The sequence below is a fragment of the Porites lutea genome, chromosome 10 (genome assembly GCF_958299795.1).
Source record: "Porites lutea chromosome 10, jaPorLute2.1, whole genome shotgun sequence".
Taxonomy (NCBI): domain Eukaryota; kingdom Metazoa; phylum Cnidaria; class Anthozoa; order Scleractinia; family Poritidae; genus Porites; species Porites lutea.
In genome coordinates, this window is record NC_133210.1 from 30,024,161 (window position 1) to 30,034,160 (window position 10,000).

The 10,000-nt window shown below is 43.2% G+C and overlaps 2 protein-coding genes across 2 annotated transcripts in view; one reads left to right on the forward strand and one right to left on the reverse strand.

Moving 5' to 3' along the window:
• The window catches only part of LOC140951213 (neural cell adhesion molecule 2-like), a 20,476-nt gene extending 19,533 nt beyond the window's left edge, over positions 1–943 (forward strand). The window contains exon 10 of the mRNA XM_073400441.1: positions 1–943. This exon is cut by the window's left edge and continues 171 nt beyond it. The gene's annotated coding sequence lies outside the window, so the exon portion shown is untranslated.
• Positions 944–3,318: 2,375 nt separating this feature from the next.
• LOC140949938 (neural cell adhesion molecule 2-like) overlaps positions 3,319–10,000 on the reverse strand; it is a 53,842-nt gene continuing 47,160 nt past the window's right edge. Inside the window, exon 13 of the mRNA XM_073399090.1 lies at positions 3,319–3,577. Coding sequence (XP_073255191.1) covers positions 3,363–3,577 — 215 coding nt within the window. The 3' untranslated portion in view covers positions 3,319–3,362. The remainder of the gene's footprint in view (positions 3,578–10,000) is intronic.

Here is a 10,000-nt window from a genome sequence, read left to right on the forward strand (position 1 = left end):
AGCCTTAATTAATGATTTATGCTGTACGGATCCGAGTTAAACCATACTTGAACCTAATCAAGCTTCAAGGAGGCCCTTTTCAGAGGGTTATCGCGATTCTTTCAGCACTCATTTTGCAATCATGGGAACTTTCCTTTGATTCTGACAGGGTCACTGTTTATCCTTGATTCCCATTTCAAGGTGTAATTCTGTTGTATTTCAGTCAAAATTACGTTCTACTGAATTTTAGTTGCAGTTTTATGTAACGTTTTAGTGTGGGAAAATAGCGCTTAGGTCCGGCAGATTGCCGGCTAATTTTAGGTAAATAGTGACAAGACTTACGCATTGGACTCGTCTGGTTACCGCGTTTTAGATCGGTAATATGGCATAGAAGTAAAAAAAGACGGGCAACCTAAAATCGCGATGTGACACGTGACGGGGACGCCTGTGTTTGTCGAAGTGAACAGCATCTGCAGTGCTGCAAAGACTTCGCACGCTTCTGCGCGTGAGCCATGTTGCTCTCACGATCGTCACGCAGCAACACGAAACTATTGTCATAAATCTTACGTAGACAACTTTTAGGGTTTGGCACCCTAAGCGATACCAGTTTACAAGTTGAATCCCCTTTAAGGTACGACGAGCATCCCCGGTACTTTTAGAGGGGAGTAGCCCCCCCCCCCCCCCCTCGGGAAAAATGGATTTCAGAGTAAGCGATTTGCTGCAAGTAGCTGTTCACGTAGTGTTTACTACATGCCATCTGGACTCTGAGAGCAGTTCGTGTGTGCCCCATGTTTATACGTCCTGCATTTCTTCCCATATTTCTATAGAAGGAACGTTAGCTATAGGGTTCGACGAGTGACAGCTTCACAGTTTTCACTGTTTTGTTAAAGCGAGATTTAGAATCACGTTACGTCAAACACCACGTGACCAACTTCTCCATTTTCTTGTCATTTTTGTTTTTTTTTATACCTGCAGTGGCGGATTCAGACCTTCAGATAAGGGGGGGGGGGGGGGGGGGGCGGAAGGCGGTCATCTAGACCATGAGATAAGGAGGGGTGGTCTTAAAAAGAATTTCAGTTTGGTCCAAAAATAAGGTGGGGGGTGGGGGGGGGGGCGGGCCCCACGGGACCCTCCCCTGGAACCGCCAATGATCTGTACACCATCATGTTAGTGGTTCCATATATGCACAGTTTTAATATGTGTACATTCTAATTTGAGACTAACGTTTGTCAATTTGAAGCAGACTTTTGCCGTGAGCTTGGTTCTAAATCTCTCAATCCGACTGCCTTAACTTTCCGCTTGATCAGTATACCTTAAATGAATCGTTTATAAGATAATAAGTTAGTCTTAACAAAACACATTTTGGCGTTCTTTGTTCTAATTTTCCTCATTCTAATGTTGTTTTTGAAGTGTTTTTTAAAGTAAAAGCTCGTGTGAAGTATATTACTTAATTATGTAGGTTAGAGTTGAGTTTGCTACGATGTTATTAAGTTGATAAGTTACGTAAAATAAGGTGGAGTTCCATTTTGTTTGTTGGGAACTTTTGTCTTGGGTTTGAAATTGATTTTTCCATTTTTGTAACCTGAATTTCAGACATCCCTTCGAGACGCATACTCCATTTGAGGGATGTCAGAAATGCCACTGCCATTTTTGCAGCATTACCATAACCCAAAACAAAGGAAAGCCAAATTTAAACCAAGGATAAAGTTGAATCGCAGCACAAACATTCCCCTTTTAAGTTTAAACTTTCGTCACAAGACTATCCACATTCATAACATCAACCTGTTTTTAAAATTCGGGATACCGCAAAGAGTTTCCTCTGTGAAGAAAATTTTAAGAAAAAAATTTCAGCGTGATGTGTGAATGTAACAAGAGAGAAAAGATTATTTACAAACCATCGATTAAATATTTGATATGTGGTCACAATGTATTAAGCTAATAAACTTATATGTAATAAAGCAACAGAGTGAGCTTGTTACATGATCAGTAATCGACTCCTTACACGGTTTAAAAGACTTCGTAGGGTCAGAAGAGGGAGCGAAATACGCCAGTGCGCGCGTAGAATGCGTGGCAAAAGTTCCCTCGCGATTTCGTTGGGAGGGTTTGAATGAGAGAGCAGAAAAAGAGGAAGTTGCTTAACGAACTCGCGCGGAAACGCCTGCTGAGCAAGTTAGCGCGCGAAACTCGCATCGCGCGAGGAGGGAGACGCTAAGCTGGGTCGTCGTCAGATGCGGGGAACACGCATGTGAGCTGTGCTGAATTCTGTAAACTGAACCGTCGTGAATTTACTACTGTTCAAATAGGAACGTAGGAACGTAAGGCAAACGTTAAATAGTTTTTGAGCTGCTCTATGTCAGTACCTGCGTTCGCGTAGGTCCGTCCGTAATGTCACTTCTATCGTTCCAGCACGTGCGGTAACGCGTAACCTTCGAAGCCGAAGGGACTGTTATCTCCGTTTTTTTTACTCTGTTTGATACAGAATTTTTTATTGAACGTCTTCAAAGATTTACAATACAAACAGCATTTGATGCCTTCCGAATGACAAAAAGAAAAACAACAAACAGATAAACTGGGAAAACAAGACACGAAAAATTCCCAGATAATAGCGTAATTCTATTAATCTCCCCGTAACCATTGCTATAAATATTCCTATAATTACATTAGCCATGCCTATAAATATTTTAAAGCGACCCCTACAATTTTTATTCTAAGACGGTTCAAAGCTAGCGCCTGGGGATGGGATGTGGGAACTTCCTTATGAAAACTTCGGGAGTGCTCGTTGAAAATTTAGATTCAAGCCCGGCGAATCTTCATCTTAACATACGGTAAAACGGGCAACAACAACCTGCAACTTTTTTTTTACAGCTTGGCTGCAAAACGAGTTGAATAGCGATGTTGCGCGTTTTAGCAGCCACGAATCAAACTGTATTGCAACAAACCAGGGTGTAGTCTGCTACACAGCCGTTTTTAGTGTCGTCACGCAACGCTCAGTGGGGAGGCGCGTTGCGTGACGACTCTAAAAACGGCTGTGTAGCAGAGCAGACTAACCAGGCTGCAGGAGCTTGCGAAAAGTTGTTGCAGAAAGAAGAGAGTTGTTCTACTTTTTGCAACAAAATCTAGTGGAGTGCCTGTAAATTAGCTGGACAAGCTAAGTGCTCTTTCCACTATAAACAAGCCTTTAACCTTTTAACTGTACATGTTGCGCCTTTTACCAGCCAAGACAAACTTGTTTTCCAACAAGTGACGTAACTCCCGAGTATAGCAGGACTCCCGCGTAATTTTAAACCAATCCGAAGTCAGTATTCACGCAACTTGCAACTACTCGTTCTGCAGCAATTTTGCAAAACAAGTTGCCCGCTTTTGTTACCAGTTTTACTGTAACTCTAAACGTTTTCGGGACAAAATAATTCCATCTCTTCGGAATGTTTTTGGACAGGTGGCACGGCTACGTTTTGAGGTTCGGAGGTGAGATACAAGAAGAGATGCACGGCACCATAAAGCATCAAGCCAAGTCCGATGATAGCTCTACAAATACACAAGATTAGCATCCATGTAGGCATGCTTGACGAAGAAGGCTGGTCTAGTTGAGATAATGGTTCTATAGCAAAACAAAAGAACAATAGTAAATTAACTTAAATTGAAAATGAACTAAAAAGGTTCACAAGCGCCTTCAATAACAGTCACTTAACCCTTTGCTAACTCATGAGTGTCACAAATAATCAAACTTATCCTCACGGTACACAGCTTAGTCAGTCATAAAGGTTGTGAGAAAACAGGAAATGGTCAACAAATGAAAAAAGGTAGTGACTGTTAAATTCTCTTCATGAGTATCAAATGAAATGTACGGAGAACATTGTGGAGAATATGCATGTTGATATATTTCAATTACTGTTCATGACTGGAGAGACCAGCCATTAAGTGATTTGTTATATAGCCCACGAAGAGAAACTTCTACGTATACAAATTAAGTTAATCTCAGCGTGCGGTCAACTTCCTCTTTGACCCTCTGACGTCAGAGTTTTGCAATTTTGTCCGCTCCGAGACTTTTGGCGGGAAAAAGTTTCATTGTGAGATGTCACGTGACCTCGAAGTGACCAATGAGATTTTTCGATGTTGGGAAAAAAACTAGCTATAAACGTATGGTAAACAAGAACAACAATTAGATGACCGCGGCTAATCTCTTCCCCAGATCTCTTTTTTATGAAGCCGAAAGTCTTTGTTCAAAAAACCTGGCTACGAGATTAGGTCGCTGTGAAAAGTAGAGTTAAAAAAAGATACTCATTATGATTTACCTCTCTCAGGAGTAGACTACTGCCGTTTGCGAAGTCTCAATATCTCTTCAAGTACTTTTTGGCTTTTACCGCTTGCCTTTTATGCTAAAGGCTGTGCAAGTTTATCGGGTAGGGGGAAGGAAAAATGTGCCTCACATAGGAAAATACTACTCACTGCCTCCCTGCCGTTAAGGCAAGTTTAGCTCTGACTCCTCTTCTTACCAGCCCTCCTTTTCTCCCAATCATTATGACCATTCCTCTTACCTACATTTTAGTTAAAAGTTTACTCCTGAGTTAACTGCTTACTTTGTACAGCACCTCTTTCGACATCACTGTCTGGGACAATCAGTACCTTATAACTATGTTCGAAAAATAGTTTTCGACCATAGAAGCCTTCTTTCTCCCTGACTTCCCTGGCATTATTGTTTGGGATCCCTTGCTTCAATACTTCCATGGAAGATTACGTTGTCCACAGTGTGACCACAATCTGAAGCCAAGCAGCTGAAAGGATGGGCGGGATTGGAGGCACGACAGTCCCAGGCAACTTGCAAACATTGAAAGTACTGTTTTGCTCGTGAGCAGAGTCTATGGTTAGAAGGATGATCATCGGAGAGTCGGCCATGACCCTCAGATTCTGACGGCATTTACACAGGAAGATCTAATCCCCTTTACAATCCCCTGCACAAGAACGGAATTACGCGCCGATTGTACAGACTCATAAGCGCTCAAACTGCGTCAGGTATGAGTTACATGGAGGTAGAATCTCTTTTAAAGCAGATGTGGTACAGTTACCTCGCCGACATACGCATCAAAGCGTTAGCTATGATAAGAACTATTTCAGTGGACATACCAAAAGCCAGTGATAGTAACATTCCAAAGGTTTCACCGCTACATCCCAACAGAAAGCTAATTCGCCAATGTTTTGTGCACGGCTATTGCATTAAAGAGCAACTTTACAATGCACGGATGTCATCGTTCACAGGCAGTTGGCTATGCTCTGACCACACATTTAAGGTTGCTGGCAATGTAGGTATGTGGCAAAAGGGAAAATGGATTCGGCAATATTCGACTCCATGTTTTCTATAATGAACGAGGAAGGCGTTGTTCTCGCTTAGCAACTGACCAGAGGCACTGGCTTCAGTAGAATAAAAAATTTACTCATGGGACTGCCAAAAAAGATTAAAAAGGCGTCGTGTAACCCTACAGGGATTTTCTATAGACAACTGCTTCTCCTGGAGGTTATTATTGCAAGCAGTATTTCGACTTATTCCGATCAAACTTGATTTATTTCATGCTGTGCAACGCACTGCCAGTAAAATTAAGAAAAGACATTCGCTTTAGAAGAAAGTGCCTCAACTCTTTTCGTTTATTTTTACGGCAACCAGGTGATACAGAGAAAGAACGCAAACAACCGACACCTTCACGCGAGCCGTGATGCTGGAAAACTTGGCTCGGTTTCGGGAAAACTGGAAAAATGTTGAACTTTCAGTAGCCTGAATTTCATCGGATGGCTTCGAGTCGTTTTCTCCTCTCAACCAACCTCGTCCCCAGGGCTTTTCCCGTAAAAAATGGGTGCCTCTCAACAACTAGCCTGCGTGGCCGGCGTTTTAAAAGGGAAGGGAAAGGGAGTTTTGGGAAAGGGAGTTTTAGGCGCGAGAGAAACGCGAGGGGCGCGCGAGGAGGGAAATTTTTGCACTCTTGCCCTATTTCATTTTTAAACGCTTCTTTTAACTCTAGGGCAAGAAATTCGTGGCGGAGACACGCGTTGGACGCTGTTTTCCAGTTTTTCAAGCCAATGTTTTTGACAACAATTTGACTCCCCGCATGGAGTTTGTTAATTGCTTTAACTTCTCCGCTGGGGTAAGAAATAATTATTTTCACAGCAGCTCCTTGCGATGTATCTAAATCGTCTACGTTACATGTCGACAACGCATTGACATGAACAGCTCTTGATAAATCTTCTTCCTGGCGGTTTTCAAATTGCAGAGATTTCTTACTGCTTAGATTGTTCCCTTTCATTGGCGATCGAATTCTCAGGGTTTTGCGATTTGGGGGGCTACTGCGTGCTGGAGATAAAACCGCGACGGACTTTCTCTTTGCTCCTTCAGAGCTGGGAGTAGTAGAGCTTCCTTTCTGAACGAACTGGAATTGTTCGCATAAATTCATCATCTTACGGAAACAGATATTGCATGCCAGTTGTGATTCAGCCGGAGAATCCTCGATTATTATCCCGATGTTATTCAAGGATTCGCACAATACCACACCAAACGCATCCTTTCTACTAGACGGTTTAAACAAATTAACGCAAGCCTTAACGCTTTCAAAATTTCCGTATGTAATCCTCAGATTTCCTTGGCAAATCCGGCATACATCATTACGATTATCCACCTTTTTGGGGCGACCTCTTTTCACCTTTTCCATCTTTGAGACCCGCCGCCATGAAAAGGTCTCAAAAGGTCAATTTCCCGCGGACATATGAGAGCCTTTCTCGCGCGAAACTACTTACCTCTGATTGGACCATTTTGACAGCCAGAAATTTACGGATGACTGGATTTAGTTTATGTAATTAGGGGGCTGGATAGAAAAAACAATGGTTTCCTGGCAGGCGTTTCCCTCCCTCCTTCCCTCCTCGCGCGCCCCTCGCGTTTCTCGCGCAAACTCCCTTTCCCTTCCCTTTCAAACGCCTGCCACGCAGGCTACTCAACAACGTCTGAATCGACCGGCCGTTAATGCCGTCCAGTGACGTCATCACTACCCTATTACCGGGTAGTGATTTTGATTTTAAATTGATTGTCTAAACATTCGCATAATTACGCGAAATTTTAGAAGGATTGTCGCTTGATATTTTTGGGCGGAGTTCAAACATTTCGATAATCTTTATTCTATTAAACAGCAAAATTGCCCTTGTCTTCGAAACTGAAATGCTAAATTGAACTGCGAATGAAGTATCATTGCAGAGAGTCGGTAGGTTTTTCATTTAGAGCGGCTTTGTGGTTTCGGTAGTGATTTTGTTCATGCGAAGTTTCTGAGACCAATGTTGTAATTCGAGCTTCTAGCTATTTTCAGTCAGGCAAAGTACTTTTTTAAATAAACACCGTACTGACCGCGTGTCAAATTTAGAGTAACAGATCAGTGACATATGCGTCGGGATACGCATATTCCTTTTTGAGACGGCTGTGTACTGCAAAAATAATGTTATCAAAGTACGCAATGATATCAATTGTAGTGTGCTTTGCAAGTGAACCGCTTCAGTATTATTTCAGATCTTTGTTTCAGTCATAAGAGTGGCGTATTTTGTTAATTTTCACAGAAGAAAAGCAAGAAAAAAAATAATTGCGACCTATTAAATGGCTGCTGTTAGATTATTTTTATAGATTATTCTGTTAGTAATTTAGGGACCGGTTATATAGTTATTTATCGCCTGGGGGGAGGGGGGGCAGGATTTGGGGCATAACAAGGTGAAATTTAGCCGATCCCCCATTTGAATGTTACTTCTCACTGAAGTGGTCCCCCCCCTAATGACTTGAGATGACTCGTTCGCGATCCCCCCGTTTCCCCCCCCCCCCCTTCCCCCGCCCCCGCCAAGGCGATAAATAATGACCGGTCCCTTACGCGTCTAGCCTGCGAACAGCAGACGGATTTCCGGTTGTAGAGAAGCGACGACCGGAAATGCGTCTGCTGTTCGCAGGCTATTACGCGTTATTACCGAATCTTCTGTTCCTCTAATCCTACTGTTCCTACTGATCCTGTGTTCCTACCGATCCTACTGATCGTTAAGGCAGCTTCTAAAACGCACTCAAGAAAACCACACAGTCTCTGTGAACTCTCACTTTAACTTGCGAGAGAAGCAAAAAGAAAATCAGGGGCGGATCTAGGGGAAGGGTGCAGGGGGTGCGCACCCCCCCCCCCAAGATGACCTGCGGTTTTCTAATACAACTGGTATTCTGCAAAAAAAAAAAACTATGTGGTTTATTGGTGTTGAAGTAGAGCAAGAGACGAGTGCACCCCCTCCTAAAAAAAATCCTGGATCCGCCCCTGAAAATAGAGTGACATTACTTTCAAACCACTACTACCCTGCGAGCAGAGGCTACATTTTCGCGGTATGACAGCGGTTTAAGAAATCATTGGACCTCCAGGCCTCTTTCTTGGTGGGTTAATTTAAGAAAATAAGTGCTTTTCCAGTCCGCCTTATATGCTTTATTGAAATTATTCACGATAAATGGGGTTTGATAAAAGCGATGGTCAAACTGAAAATGGCTTAATTATAACGCGTTTGTGTAATATACGGGCTAAATAACTGGCCCTTAGTGTTTAATAAATGCAAGTAAACAAATTATACAATGGAAAATTCCCCAGCAAGAAGTGCGTAAAATCACTCTTCTCGAAGTGCAGTCTTCTCGAGCCTTTTTTGGCCGCGAAGCGGCCGACCGGGAGCGACGAAGTCGCGAGAGGTCGACTTGTCTCGCTTGCAGGGTTTTCATTTGCATTTTGCGCCAAAAATGGGGGGTGGCGTGACTCGCATTTGGGGTTTCAGGTTTTATTTGCGAGTCCTTGACTTCAATGACGGAATGTCCTGATTCCACTCCGACTAAATCTATTGAACGTGTGTGTGTGTCTCCATCATCGAAGGAGCAAATTTGTTTCCTTTGTGCGAAAGTTGTCTCTAACAATGATTTTAGGCGAAAGTTGGCGACCTCAGGCGGCCGGTAAAAAACAAAAGCTTGTTTCAATCTGGAGTCAATACTGGGAAAGGAGATCTCCAGTGACAGTTTTTTAACTAATATTTTGTGTCGTAACTGTTCTGACAAGAACGAAACCCTTGTTCGGAAGCTTCACGGAGTGAGAGAAAGCCTCGAATCGTCGAGGAAGGCCATTACAGAGGGTCCTCAATAGGTTTTACGGGATTCGGGATTTCCCTTATTTGAAGCTCGGGATTCGGGATTTAAGAGCAAAATCAAGGCGAGATTCGGGATTGAAATTATGTGGGCGAGTAAGAATGCCCGAAATGACCCTCGGGATTACGGGATTGCACGAAATTTTAAGTCGGGATTACGGGATTGAAGGACCCTATTGGGGACCCTCACTGCAGAGGGAAAAGGAGGCATAATATAACTTCATCGCTTTCGCAATCGACCCCATCATGTTGGAATTTGAACCGCAAGTCACGTTTCAATACGCTTAGTACTTGTGAGTGACAGCTTTATCCCCAAGGGTGCTTGGGAGCTACTCTGATTGGTCCGACCCGTTTTTGGGTCGATAAAATTGGCGCCAATCAAGTATGAAAAGCAGAGCGGATAAAGGTTGGGCGGTGAAACGAGCGCTCCGCTCTTCATTTAATGTGTGATGCGGAGTAGGACTGGCACGAGCAGGGCGGATAAAGGTTGGGCGGTGAAACGAGCGCGTCCGAGCAAAAAGGTGTGATGCAGTGGTCTGGGACTCTGCTTAGAAATGTTGCTGGTTTTCGACTTCGGTCACGGCTTGCGATGTGGTTTGTACATTAGACACTGCCGCTGTCACTGAATTATGGCAGCTTGATTTGTTTTCTTGCACTTCTTTCTCGTTCCTTTGTGCTGGTACGTTGTCTCCGAGAGGCAATTGTTGCTATTTTTTGCGGGAGGTTTAGTTGGAGTAGACAAACATCTCTTTCAAAGGGTTTATTACTTCCATGACTCTACCACTGAATTATATTTTCCTTCTGCTACTCGCCAATGTCGATGTTATTCCAAAACAAAAACAACTAAGTATTGTCT